The sequence below is a fragment of the Mycteria americana genome, chromosome 2 (genome assembly GCF_035582795.1).
Source record: "Mycteria americana isolate JAX WOST 10 ecotype Jacksonville Zoo and Gardens chromosome 2, USCA_MyAme_1.0, whole genome shotgun sequence".
Classification (NCBI taxonomy): Eukaryota; Metazoa; Chordata; class Aves; order Ciconiiformes; family Ciconiidae; genus Mycteria; species Mycteria americana.
In genome coordinates, this window is record NC_134366.1 from 56,571,283 (window position 1) to 56,586,616 (window position 15,334).

The window sequence follows — 15,334 nt, forward strand, 5'->3', positions numbered from 1 at the left end:
ATATTTGAAAAGTCTTACAGAGCAGGGGCAAACCCATAAGGTAGCAAAGATTTTTAACCATATCAGATTACACTACCCTTAAGAAAAAGTGGCAGGAGGACATTTCAGAGTGAAACAGCTGTATGTAAAACATATCATGTACACATCACACACATTACATCCTAGAAAACTGCAGGATATTTAATAGGGCTGTATGGGAATAGCATGTTGGATTTATTACGTACACAGAGAGATCATCCTCTCTGACTTTCCCTGCATGTGTAGGGATTTATAAGAATACTTGGGCTGGGCTTGGTGCTCCAACAAGGTGGCACCAGTGCACGAGGGACAATCACCACGCTTTGCCCTGGGACTACAGAGGATAACCCAGGGCTGCCAATGAAACACTTGTCGCATTTCTAATCCAGGTCAGCCATGGGTTTAGGGGGTTTGGAGTTTCTAGGAGAAATAATACACCTGCTGCCTCAGCACATTCCCCTTCTACTATCAGCTCTGTCCCCCACCTTCAGGGTACTCATAACATCATTTCTGCTCATCTGTAGCTACTCTCAGAACATGGCAATTTCTAGCAAGCCTTTGGGGCCTTTAAGAAATTGTTGGGGTTTGTTAGCAAACATTTTAAGCATTCAGGCCATACTGTCTGCAACATAAACTTCACAGGTGGACTGAAAGCCAGTGGCCCATTCTAGAGTTAACCTCAACCCATTTAACATGCATCAAAGGAGAGACCCTCCATTTTTTTCAGAGGCTCGTACCCTGCACAAGATTTCCCTGGGAGAGGGAAATGAAATACAATTTCCGAACAGAGGGCTGGAAAGGTCAGCTGAGGACCAAGCACAGGGACGTGGAAACTGGCAGTTGGCATGGGGTTAAGTAAGTGCATGTGATAGGAGTCTCTTGGGAGAATGAGACTGAAAAATATGAGGAAACTAGCCGTTACGTCCAATGGAGCATTAAGCACAATCTTATATGCAGCAATGCAGCAGGGAGAAACCGAGTGCTAATCCCATATTCAATGACTGGCATTTTACAAGCTTAACAGGCGAGCAAATGTGTACCTTCAGCTCATTCCTTATAGACAACACTAGACTTCCACTAAAGCAAAGGAATTCATTATGGTATTAAAACTTAAACTTTCCAGGCTCTTCCAGCAAGCCCGATTCCTCTATTGAGCTAAATCATCACCAGTTATTAGCAAGAGCCTGGAAGCCAGCAGCATTAAGCTGACACAAAGCAAGTGTGAAGGTAGAATCCAGCCGTGAGTGCGTGTGGTAGAACCAAGCCCAGGTCCGAACACAGAAAAAGCGCAGGGGCAAGTTCAGGGAAAACATCATGAGACACGAGATATTTGGAACAGCAATTTTAGCTGCAGGAAACATTCTCAAGGTCTGAACACAGGTCAGCTGTTTCACAAAATCGTTAACATTGTTCAACTCTGAAATGGATGCCTTTCTCATCAATGCTGGGGTACACTGGCTCCAAAGGACAGTTTGGCCATAGACTTCTTGAAATTGCTGCCAGATAGTTTTACATATTTCTCCTTTCTTACTAGTTTTTTTTTTTACTATTTATGTATGCATGTCTAATCAGCGGTTCAAGTTTGTAAATTGGATAATATATAACAGATCCACTTTTGTTTATCTTCGTTGCTAACCATAGCACACTTACCCTAATAGTAGGGAAAAAATGTATATGTGTGTCCTGGTTCAAAGACACTGATTCACCCTATAGTAGGTGAACAGAGATGAATTGATAGGCATGGTTAATCTAACATGTCACACACACTGAGGAAAAAAAAGAGTACTCACAAGAAATTCCAGACAAGGTCAGACTTTCAACAGTGGACAAATAAGTTATGTAAATATGTTATCTGAGTACTTGCGCCATATGCCAAAAATGTTTAATATTCACAGATAATGAAACATGTTTGAATCAGAGCAGTTTTGTTGATTCTGGCAATAAATTTAAGAGCCACTGAAACAACAGAAAAGAATTTTTAAAATTAACCCATTTTACACAACTCTTGAAAGATTTCGAATAAAAATAGCAATGCTGTTAACCAAAACCAGTACTCCACAGATCCAACAGGTAAACTTACATGGCCATGACAGACAAGATTTAAACAGCAAAGTGGAGATGCTAAAGCATTAAATCAGGATAGAGGAGTATTCCACTATAGCTCTGGCTCCTGCTCCTCCAGCCAAAAGGAAAACACCAGATGCACGTTTGGCATAAATCTGTGCTAACCTGATTGCAATGCCTGTAGATGTTTTTCTGATGCACTTAACCCTGCAGCTTAATTAAATAACCCGTTAACTGGGTTTGATCAGCATAATCCTGCAACATTTGCCTGGTCTTGGCCCTGCAACCACTTTGCATGTACTTAGCAGCAATCCCCAGAAGTACTACTCTCAAGAACTAGTGCTGCCTACCCGGTTTAGTAAGAAAAGCAAACATCTTCTGATTTAAAGTTCCTGACTTACAAGACAGCGGCTTCTTTCCTAGACAGAGGGCACCACCACATGTACACAGTGAGAAAAAAGACCGACCACTTGTATGCTTTAACTGTGAGGTCCACAGAAGGTTCAGGCCTAAGAATGACTGAACACCACCTTACATAGAAACCAGTTTACCTCTAACATTTACATGCTCAGCCTTTAACAGTTGAAATCCAAGAGAGAGTCGCTGACAGGTATATTTCCTCTCCCTATGATGAACTGTGAAATGCTTAACACATGAGGCGGCAAATCGATCTCAAGGTACGTCTCTATTTAAAGAGCCCCTGAGATCACTTAGAGTTCAGTGCTCCTTCAGCTACGTTCTACCTATCTCCAGCACATCCCCTTCTACAGCCTCGGTGCATAAAACACAAATAAGCCCATGTTTTTTCTTTACCTAACTGTTGGACTTTCCTCATGGGCTGTGTTAATGTTAGGATGAAAAGTTCTGAAGACTGTGCAGATAAATACATTCCCTGTAGGGCTCAAACAACTCAGGTGGGATGTTTCACTAAAGCAGATATTTGAATGTATCAGAAAGGTATCTCAGATCAGCTCTCTTTAGAGGCAGTGGAGAGAAGGTATGACCTCCAAGAGGATAATTTTGCTGATCTGTTGTAGACACTTGAAGATTAAATGAGTCATCCTCATTAAAAAAAACCCTCCTGGGGGGCAGGGGTGTGTTTTAAGTTAGGCAGAAGATGTCCTTTGTTTCCAGGACAACCTCAGAGTTCTCATTCCCCCAAGGAATGGTTTATTGATACTTTTGATACTATCCAGTACCTTGCACGAGACTGGAATGATGTACTTTCAAAGTCAGGAGAGAAATCTAACAAAAGATACTTATTTCCACTCTGATACATGAACAGGGGGTTAAACCCTTCTTCCATCAAATAGGAGATAGATTTTATACACACAGATACCATTGTTTTTAACTCTTCCTTTCTTAGTTTCTAAATTTACATTTAAACCACAAATCTTGTATGTTATTTATAAAAGAAAAAGGCTAGTTTATGAATCAGCATTTAAAAGAGGTGTGTATATTAAAAGAATTAATCAATCCAGCTCCTTCCTGAATTTCCTCCTTCATTGTTTTTCGGCAGGAACAGCTTCACCAATGGGAAAAGGGTGAAAGGATGTAATACTTATACTCCTTCAAAAAGAAATTTAAAAAAATTAAAATAAATAATAAAATAAAAAATTAAAATAAAAAGTAAAATAAAATTAAATTTTGTAGACTCTCTTTTTTCTCAGTCAGTAGTTCCTTCACCAGGCAATTCTCTGCCTGGGAAGTTTACAAAAAGTCTACTGTATATTTTTTCCATACCTCAGCAAAACTCCTGATTACTGTGGTATCTACCAAACCTCCTGCTTCCTTCATGAATCTGATAAGAGCTAACATATATACCCAATTCACTTCATAAGACTTCTTTCTTTATCTGAAATTCACTTTTATAAAAAGGCAAATCAGCCATCTTTTTCAAAATTGGAATTTCACTTATTCAGCCAAGAAAATAGGAACTATGGGCAGTTCACAAAGTAGCAGCACTTTCAGTTAACATAAAATATTAATCAGACTGCCACATGATATTGACAGGTCATGAGTTTTGGGGGGAGAGAGTGTTGGAAAATTGCAATAACTAAGTAATTTGACAAATTTCACTTCCTTAGTTTAGAAGCTAATTGTGAGCAGGCCACAAGTGAACACATCAAGTGTTGCCATGGTCTGATTTAATACGTAGATCACAGTGCATTTTTGTCCATGTTTTGATGGCCCTGATCTTTATAGTACCAGTCTTTCCTGAAAGACAGACTTATCTTTCTACATTCAAAATACGCTTTCCATGAACGTTCTCTTTATCTAGCATTTGCAAAAAAAATCCACTGCTTATGCAACTACTACAGCACTCATTGCTAGAAGACTTGGGCAAAACAAATAGAAAAAGTCACAAAATTTGTCCAAATCTGGTTTCACCTAAAAATCCAAACTAGGAAGATCACAGAAAGCTTACTGCCATGTTAAGTAGTCTTGCTGTACCCTGAAGGCAATATCCAGCAATACACGAAAAGATCATTTTCAAGCACTGTAAATGCAGTGAACTCTAACCAAGGCACAGCTTTTGTATACTGATTCAGATGGTTCCTGTAAAGCAAAAATGTCATGATTTTTTTTTCCTCTTTGGATTTATTTTAAGGTCCTAACTCAGGAAAGAACTTCATTTTAAGCCAGGCACCCTTTCCTGTATAAAAATGAAATCTTAAATGAGAGGTAAGTTCCTCTTCACTGAAAGAGCTTCAGTTTATCATGTTGACATTAGGAAGATGTTTATGAGAGCTCTTTCTGAGCTGCTTTGAGATACTGTTTCCCATGCCTAGAGGCGACTGTGCTATGCTGGACCACAGCGTACGCTCCTACCTCCCCTCACAGCCATCCTGGGACAGGGTGGATGCACTAGTTTCTTCTGCAAGTGACAGGGGGCTCCCAGGCAAAGCCAGATTCCATCACTACCACAGAGATGCTCTAGACCGGGGGTGGGGGGAACACCTCCAACTGCCTAAGCAAAATGTTTTGGAACAGTCATTTAAAGAAGCAATTAAAGCAAAGGAGGCAGGAAGGTCAGCAAGTTTCTGTACAATACACTCCCTGAAATGAATAATTTCCTCCAGCAGCCTAGCTGTGCCTTTAAATATGGTGCCAAAATATGTGTATGTGAATGTGTGTACAGCAATCACTGAAATGAAGAGACTACAGGGGGGATGACTAATACAAAGGGCTAAAATAAATCTTGCTGTAAGTCCAAAATGTTCCTATACAAACCTTGTATCAACGGTGGCAACCAGCAGCAGCATAAATTGATGTCAGAAAATTTTTTTCCAACAGCAAGTACTATCAGCAAATATTTATATTTTCACATGCTGGGACTGCATATATATGTTTTCAGAGCCAAGACCTGAAACTTCAAAAGACAGAAACTAAACAATTTTAAACTGGGTGCCAACAAACAAGGCATTTTCTACATAACAATAACAATATACAGGTTTGCTTCTGTATGTGGAGCGTACAATACTGAGCTGACAATATCAACATATGCTTCAAGGAGCACTCATGCACTACCAGCATTTCAGAGAGGTTTGACAGTCCTCCTTTGCTTATGGTTTTAAACATCAGCAGTGTAGTCGCCAAAGCATCTTATTCTTATGCTGGAGGATAGCAACCTACAGATAATAAGCAGAAATTATATTTAAGGTTTTAAAATTGCAAAGATTTCTTTTCCATTATACAAGTGAAGAAAAACCTCAAGCAGCCTGGGACCTTTCATGGAACAAGACAGCAAGCTTTAGCTCTTCCCCTTAACGTCTTCCTGCTCCTTACAGACATTACTGTGCAAATGGCAGGAAGAAAAATGACATGAGTGCTACACAAAACTGGCCTTAAAAATGTAACCTGTCATCAGCCAGGAAAGACTTGTGGCTCTGGGACTGACTCCATTTTACTTTTTCTGTTTCAACGTTCACAGGAAGAGAATAATGTTTATTTCAACGGTTTTCCTTATTGAACATGACAAGCTTTTCTACAATCCCATGCTCAGGCAGCCATTAACTTAAAAGGCAACTTGGAAAGGCAATTCTCTTCAACTCCTCCATGCCATTAATTCATTTCCAATTCAGCTTTTCTTTATTTTTTAAATCTTACTGATACACACCTTTCATAAAGGCACAATCCAGGTCTCACCTGCTCAGACAGAAGAAAGGAGAAGTGCGAAATGAATATGCAAGCCTAATAGGATAAGTGGAGGACTTCTGTTTGTCCTTCCAACAGAAGGACTTTTTATTTTGCTCCCTAACCTGGTCCAGTGATGGGAATGCTGGACCAGGAACTAGGGGCTTGAGCTAACTGGCACACTCAAGGTTAATGGGAGCAGGATTCACAAGACTGAGGTTTAACCCATTTTTTGCTCTCTGGAGATAATTCTCAAAGTCTAAGCTTAGATGCCTAGGGAAACTCAGGGAGACTAGATGGCTTTTGTATTGTCAGTGGAGACCAGCAAGTGCTTCTCCAGAGTTGTTTCTACGCCTCTCTCTCTCTCTCTCTCTCCATTAATTACTAGCGTATGAGAACATAGTAATTTAAAAATATTCTATTACTAGCAATTACTAAAGCAGTAATTACTACATTTAGGTATCAAAAGTTACACGCAGGGAGGGAGTTTCTCATCAGAAAATTGAGGAGAGTATTTCTTTCCTTCTCCCTCCTTCCTCCAAATTCCCCTTTATTTCATTGCCTAGACTGCAAACTCTTTGAAGAGACTGTCTTGCAACACGTGCATCTCACTTTCCAACAAGATTCTTATCTCAGCAATGGTAACAACACAGTTCTTTATATCCTCGGTATTGATTCACCTAAACAGGCTCTTAAAAAAATCAATGCTTGCTGGCCTGCACAATGTATGCAATAGAAGAAGCAATAGCTCCTTCCAAAAACCCACAAGCGCAGACAGCACTTGCTCTGGGTTAACACCGTGCACCTTTGATTCTGGTGACAACTGTCTGACTGGAGCCTAAACAACCTGGCAGCCCTGTAGAGCTTGGTCCCTCCAGAGGAGGGGTGAGGGTCATCTGCTTGCACTGCAGTTGGCTTCCAGTTCAAACAGACAAAGTCGGTTTCCAACCGTTAGTCCCTCGTTCCTCATAATTGTGTTTACCTTCGCTGGAAATAAAATAAATAGGAAGGCAATAATCTGATCCAGTTCCATAAAGCCAGCATCAGAGTAATCCTGGACACATTGCTAATTTATCAACTGCTTCAGCAAATACCCTGCTTAATCTGGTAGGAACTCCCACTGTGAAAATCTTTTTGGATGCCCCAGAAAGCAGCTCCTTGGCTGGCAAGTCAAGTAGCGCTTCCCTTGCCCTCCAAATTAGCTGAATACCCAAAGGAAATTACTTATCTTTCAGTTCAAAACCAAAACACACACAAGTATAATGAGCACTGTTTTCCTTTGTGGAAGAATAGATAATCAATGGCTTGAAAAGCGGAGAATATACATTTCTGTTAACACTAACTCTACTGTACTCTGGTTGCTCTTCTGTGTCATCACCTATACTGTTCCTATCACAACACTTCCACCAACAAGCTGAGGTATTTCATTTATTATGTTTTTAACCTGGCTTGAAACCTCTGCAAGAAAGCAAATACAAAAATACATAAAAACAAACAAGTACTAATTTGTCTTATCTGCTTCCAAAATACCATTTACCACTGCAGAATTTGAGTATCTACTATGTAAAATCAATGTCAATGGTGAAACTCCCTAGTTAAAGTGACTTGTGAAATTTCTAGCATTTCCTTTTGGTTTAAAATTTCTGATAGGGAGGAAGTTCACTTGGTTTGTTTCTAGTTTTCCTTCAATTATCCATTTTCTTTTACTTCTGGCTTTTACTGTTGACTTGTTTCCTCTATGTATTAGGGGTTTTGTTGGGGAAAGTGCTGCAGAAACTCCCAAGACCCTTTGAAGAGCGTCTGAACATCTCTAACGCAGAACTCCAAATGTCAAAACATCTCTGTGATCTGAATTACTCTGAAAGAAAAATCTTAAAGTGGTTTCAGCAATAAAGCCAAAAGCTTAGAGCAACAGGAACAGAGGAAGCATGAGGGCTGTCATTTCCTCTAAGAGCAGCAAGATAATAATTCCTATTAACACCTCCCAGAGATATAGACCATTCCAGTGGGCCATATGTGACTCTCTTTCTTTTATTACTTTTTATGCCTGAAAGACTAGATCAGTCAATACATTATGAAGGAATTAGCTCCTGGCACTATCTTGTGTGGTATATGTCTATTTGAGACACAAACTCTAGTGCTTTTACTATGCATTTTCACCCATAAATTTCACTGCTGTACTGTACATCAGAGAAGTGGCAAAAGAATTATTAGCTTTAACAAACCAAAACCATGATGTCATCAAATCCCAAATGCTGTATCAACAGTTTCAGTTACAAATAAATGACAGTTCCTAATCCTCTGTGTTAATAACAGCTATTCTGAAAGGTCTGGCAACGCTAACACCTAGAATGGCTGGATTATAGGTATAGAGGTACAATTACAGAACTTGCACTGTCTGAAAGGACACTATCACCTTTACTGCCATCTAGATTCTGGGAAGTTCAAAATAAGCAAAAGCTTGAAATCTTTAATGACTATGCTTACAGAAATGCTCTTGAAAAACAGCTGTTCTAACTCATTTTCCAAAGTTCATGCCAATCTGCTGCTTTTAGGGTTTTGTTTGTTTGTTTAAGTATATTTAGTCTATGAAAAGATGAAAAGCTCCATGATTTTAGTTCCCTTTTCAGTCAATAAAAACTCAGTGGGAGAGAGGCAGGAGGAAAGAGAGTAGGATGCTTTTCCTGTTACAATAGTAAGACTTGGGAGACATGGGTTCAGTGCCTGGCTCTGATACAAACTCCCTGTGTGACCTCAGGCAAACCATTTGGTGTTTCAATTATTTATCTGTAAAGCAGGGATAACCACTATCCCAGACAGGATTTGCTCGGATAACATTTATTAACATGTCAGAGATGCTCAAAAAGTCATGCATTAGACTCCTACTGACCATATACGCAAAAACGGTCATTGAAATGATCCAAGGTACGCCAGTGTATCATGCAGGCATCTCTCATAAAACCATACTTGCCTACTACCACTCTTCAGCCTGCAATGCAAATAGGTCTCACAACGGTAGCGTGAAATTTCTACAAAGACAAACTGCAAAGTAGAAGAAAGACGTCAAATAATGCTGGGGGAAATGCAACCTTTTGTTGAGGAAAAGGGATGCAAACCCTACAAGTATTTATTAGCACAGGGCCCAAGGCCACACTACCCAGATGGACCTCCTTTAGGTAAGTGATCAGAGGTACAACAGCAATGAAAAACAAGTTAAGCACAAGATTTAAGGTTTTTGCCTTGTTTTTCTAACACTTATTCAAAACCATCCCATCCTTGTTAGTGTGACTTAGGGTCTTGTGTAGAAATGATGACAAACTATGCCTGGAAATTAGCCCTTGTCCATTTGGTGGGTAGTGTACACCTAAGCTAATTCAAGTGTGCAGAACAGGTGTCTTGTCTAAGACAATTTGCCCAGACTTCTGGAATAGTCAACACAGAAACAAGCAATGCCTAGAAGGAATTCATCACACCCTATGTTAGATGGGCTGAGTTTTCTATTCCCCTCCCTTGGCTATATAGGAATATATAGGATGACTGACTTTAGAGGAGACACTAGCATTTGGGCAGACAAAATCTTTTAAGGAGACTACCACCTCTCTGCTGCTGCTGCAAACACACACACACCTTCTCCCACAGCACACAGAGACCAGGGAAGGGACAAGGAAAGTGGCCATGATCCTTTGACAGGCAATGTGTCAAAGGGAAGGTGATCTTCCGTATGTAAGGCTGGACTAAATAAAACATTAAAATGCAATGCCATGGAAAATGAGACATAGGCTGGAGAATTAATTCAGTCTAGTTGGAGAATTGACTCAGTCTATACAACACTGATGCCTCATACAATATCCCAAATCTGTTTCTCAGTGATTCTGTCTTTAGTGCCCATCTGTAAGCCATATATATATTTATCTAATGCCTTTCAACAGCACAAATCTTGGAAACCTGCTCAGAAAGGTCTTACTGGATCTACATTTACACAGATTCAGTGACACAGTTACCTGCATATGAGGAATGGTAATATTTTTCAGCCAAAAGGCTAGAAAAGTAGCTAACAACAAAGAAAGTATAATACTTCTTTTCAAGTAGCCCAAAGAGCTGGTTCCATCTCACAAAGAAAGATTACTCTGAATTTCAGCAATAAATTTACCTCAGCAGTGAGGTTTCCCTCTTTTGGCCACCATGGTATAAATGATGATATTTTAGTCGTTTCACAAAAGCTTTGAAAGTAATAAATAAATATTAGAAATAAAATCTAAGAATGTGTCTCCTTTGCCACAATATATTTTGATTTTCCTTGTAGTTGACATAAAATCATCTTTGAAAAACATTGTGTTGAAAGAATAAATATCTCTGTTACTTACATTTGTTAAAAGAACACTCCAAAAGAGCAAATTATAACATGGACTATAGAAAAATAGATATTGATAATGTATTCAGACCTAGCTAGCATTTTTGCAGACAACCACAGAAAAAAAACAGGGAACATGAGTCAGCTTGGTAATATCCTGCTGCTATTACATACACCATATAATCGGGGAGGACTTCGATTAAGACTCAATCCTCTTTGGAGGTGTGACTCAGGGAAGTGTTCTCCACATTTCCTTCAGGATTAGGCTGACCTAGTTTTATACTGCATTGTAGGAAACCAGGAACACACAACCAGCTGCTTGCCCTAGGTGAGGGACAGCAGTCAACAGCTGGAGGGGCTCAGCTGCTTATGATGATCTGGCCACAGACACAAAGAACCTTTTATTGTCTCAAAAAGCAACTGATTCATCTAGTCCTGCTTAACTTCTTTTTTATTTCAGTCATCGATAGCTCTCAGTGCCTCTCTGGGCTCTCAAACGTACTCACCATCATCTGCTGAACGTGAAATATTTCAGCTCCAGTGGCAGAGAGGCGGTTTGGAAATGAAATGTCAAGAAAAGCTCCAGGGAGAGTGCTTGGTCCAGCATTGTAAACCTGTAAGACAAAGATGCATATAAATATATAAAAAAATCAATAAAAATAAAATTACATATATGACTGCTCAGAAATGGGAAACTACTGTAGAACCAGAGCTGGGAGTATAGGTAAATTTGAAAAAATTCAAATATTATGCACGTTTTTCAATGTCTTCAGACTAAGACTTCTTTTGTAAGTATCGGGATGAAGTGAAAGGTTTAGCTTATCTAACAGTCTTTAGGCACAGCTCATATATCAAGTGAGAAGCAGTTTTGCAGGATAATTATCAGTCATCAATACAAATAGCATGAGACTTCTACATTATATACAGAGACACTGCTAGTACTCTTTGAGTGTTTTGGTAACACCATCCGGAAGACTGTAAGAAATATTGCTGTCTCAGTTAACATGCTCATTTCCATCTGGTAACCACTGCATTATATTCTGCATATGTTTTCCTTATGGAGCAGAAGCCAAAGTAATGATGATTGTGACTACCGGAATGCGGGTTTGCTGAGTGAGATGCCAGGAAATGCATGTGAACAACTTCCATTCAAGTTCTGGGGTTTCCAATTAAATGAAACCCTTAGTGGAAAATACTGGCTTTCTATCAACCCCCCCACAAATTTTCAACAAAAACTCAAAGAATTTCCAGTGCATCACTGAAATGTATCCAGTGAAAATTCCAAAATTTGTGGGGTTTTGCTGAAAAGAAACAATCCATGGAAAAATTTCAATGAAAATAAGTTGTCGTGTCTATCTACATTTTTTTTATTAGGAAAAATATTTCCTGGTTGTTTCCAACAACACATATAAGTGCATACAGTAAAAACATTAAGCCCATTAGAATATTTATCCGCACTGAGACAGCACTGCCAAAAGATGTAGCAATCACTTGTTAATTGTGTGAAGTACAAATATTAAAACCAACAGGTTTTCATTCTTCAAACACTGTTTATATTTGAAGAAATGCCTGACTGATAAAGAGAATCAGTTCACAATGCCAAATCCTTACAAAAACCCTGAGGCTCCAGGCAGGGGGAGAAATCCACTACAATGGAGCATGATAAATGCTGCATGAAAAACAAACATAATGTTTCATGTTAGTCATTTAAAAAAACTTCGTTATCTCACTGAGATCAGATATAAGAGTTACTGCAGAAAAGACATTTTCATTGCACGTCTTGTTAACCCCCAAAAATGATGCATAGATCTGTTTCCTTATTAACATTGGACATGGTATAGATTTTCACATATAGAAAGCACTATAAAGCCCCATATTTTTGTAAATCATCTCTTTTTCTTGGTTAAGAAACTATTACTTTTCTCCATCTGGAGAAGTTTAATAAATGGCAGGCAAATCATTAAAAACAATTAAGCAAACAGTGATATAAACCATGCTTTGCCCATTATGAAACTCTACCCTTTCTCTCTGACACACACAGTTATGTGGTTTACCATGTTACTGGAGAGCAGATCTGTGACTTGTTACAGTACAATTTTCTACTTCTATATGGAAAAAAAAATTATTAGTATTGCAGCTTGTAAGTGTGTGCATGAGAGACAAGAGGATGGGGCAGGACAAACGGTGGCTCTGCCAATATATAGATTCTCTCTCCCTTACCTGTTATCACTTTGTTTTATTGAAAATATTCATCTAGTTAAAGTATCAGTACATCTGTTCTTCATCTGTTTTTAACCAATAACTGGCTACGGGTGAGAGGGAGGGGGGAAGACCTATAAACCCTGAAGAATGAAATCAGAATCACAAGAATTAATAGCCTGGTTCACAAAAGCATTAATGTCCTGAAATCCTGCTTTCACTCCTTTTCAGTAAATAGCTAAGGGCACTGCATGACAGTGGGGGCTTAATTGCTCTGGACCACAGTCTGTCCACGGAGGAAGACATGTGTTATTCATTAAGAGCCGAGTGGCATTCATGCCTAGGAGAACAGAAAGAGGAAAAAAGATTAAAGACTATTTTTCACAATAAATGACTCTCCCACCTCTGCATGATTTATCATTCCCTAGTTCCATCTAGCGGTCAAAAAGGATTTGAAGTACTTGTAATAGATACAGTCATGGCAGCAAGACAAGTTTATTTCAGCAGCATCACAAGTTTGTTATCATAAATCATCCATATGTTTTGCCACATTAGGAACCCATCTAACTGCCATGTGAAGTGTAATCTATAAATAATACTTGAATAACACTGAGATGCTATGAGACATTTAATGAAACCTTCTCACACCTGTCTTTTTAGTGTGTCAGTCTCTTCTCTGTGCTGTACTCTTATCAGTAGTGCCATAAATGTTTTCATACCATGGGCATTTAGCAAGTCTGAATCCCTTGCACAGGTATGTGATTGTTCTCGCGGATAAAGGCTGCCCACTCCTCTGCTCAGTGACCATGCCACTAAAAAGAATTACTCCTCCCTTTTGAACCAGTGACTGTCATCCAAAATGTGGCACTTGAGTAACTAGAGCTCTTTACTCAGCACGTGATGAAAGGTGAAAGAGAAACAAATGGTAGCAGCTTCATTCCTATGGAAGTGAGATGCCCTATTTGCAATTCTTGTTATAATATATTCAGATAAGGAAATATACCATCCCTGCACACTGTAAATATGGCATCCAGTCAAGAATGCATTGCACAGCATACCGTGATTCAGAAACACCCACCAAAGCACATACCACACTGAGAATAAAAGAGATACAAAACCAGAAAGTGCTGTCAAGCAGGAAAGCAGTCAAAATAAGGATCGGTTTTACCTGCAGTGTGAAGTTGAGAGACTGGAAAAGGCATTCGTGGTTTTCCAACTGAACGAAGTTGGATGCTTCCACAGAATCACCATAGAAAAATGAAGTAGGGAAGACTTCTCTGAAAGATCAAGACACAGATTTAGTAAGCTGTGTTTTTCACCAAAATTAAATATATTTGTGGCAAGCTGAACTGCACCCCTTGCTTTCTGGTCATGTGAAATTCTATGGGACCATTTTACATTGATCTATTATTTCTGGTTTGATTTCTTCTTGACAACACTAGACTACACAAGCAGCATCTCAACTGACCTGGATTAACACCCCATCACTGAAGCAGACTTCTTTTGATTAGTTATCTCTTTTTCTCCTTTCCTATCACAAAACCTCTTCTCCAGGGTCCCCTGCCATGAATGATTTGTGCAAGTCCTATAGCTTGTGTAACACAGGAAATCATTGCACTACCAAGTTAATGTGAAGAAACAGTTAGTAACAGGAATACTTTCAGTTACATATTCACTAAAGTAACATTTCAATTTTATCTACTATTTACATAGCATTGCAGGAATAAACACTTCATTAATTATCTGAGCTTCACTACCTTTATGATTAGCAGATGGTTAAAGTAGAGAGGGATATAACTTGCTTTCAACTACAGTAGCACAGGGCAAGTCTCCTCAACTACTCTTATTACCTTTATCACAAAGTAAAACGCAGTAGGGTTTTATCAGAAAAGACGTGGAAGCACAACACAGTATCTGGAAATCCTGCAGAAGAGGACTAGGAGTGCTTTAAGCATCCTTTGTGCCTCCTTCTAATCTCAGGCTGCTCCACTGGCTGGAAAGGGTCCTGGTGTAATTTCAGACAAACAATGGTGACGGATTCCCTAAAACTCTGCTTCCTTCCCAGGCTGTCCTTTTGGGTCAGAGTTTTTTGAGACAGGATTTTAAGCCTGTTTAGGTACACTTCCTTTTTTCCTGCCTGCCTCCTATGCCAGGGATTGCTAGGGGAAACAGCGAGAGACAGATTTACTCCTCCCATTTACAGTGTTGTGCCAGAAGGCTCCTCCCAAACATGGTACAAGCCCTTCCGGGCTATTTATGACCAGGGATGAAGTTTGCTCTCATACACTCAAATGCAGGATAGCTAATAAAAATAAGCATTAAAAATACACTGTCCAAAAAAGAGTATTACTAATATTACCATGCCTGTGAATGTTGTGCCCTCCAATAAACCCAACTCTTCCCTGGTAGTTGGACATTTCTGTGAACTTGAATTAACTAAGCTTTGTCTATGAGAAAGAAAAAAAAAAAATCCACATAGTCAGTTGGGTGGGGCTTATAAATTCAGAGACCTTGTGCTTTAAAAAAGTACATTCTGAAGACAAAGAAAAGACCCCAATTTTTATC

The 15,334-nt window shown here is 39.2% G+C and overlaps 1 protein-coding gene across 1 annotated transcript in view; it reads right to left on the reverse strand.

Annotated features, from left to right (window-relative positions):
• Nucleotides 1-15,334, reverse strand: part of ITGA9 (integrin subunit alpha 9) — a 225,956-nt gene that overhangs the window by 37,660 nt on the left and 172,962 nt on the right. Inside the window, exons 22-23 of the mRNA XM_075493530.1 lie at nt 13,938-14,046; nt 11,077-11,184 (exon numbers count right to left, since the gene is read on the reverse strand). Of these exons, the coding sequence (XP_075349645.1) occupies nt 11,077-11,184; nt 13,938-14,046 (217 nt within the window). The remainder of the gene's footprint in view (nt 1-11,076; nt 11,185-13,937; nt 14,047-15,334) is intronic.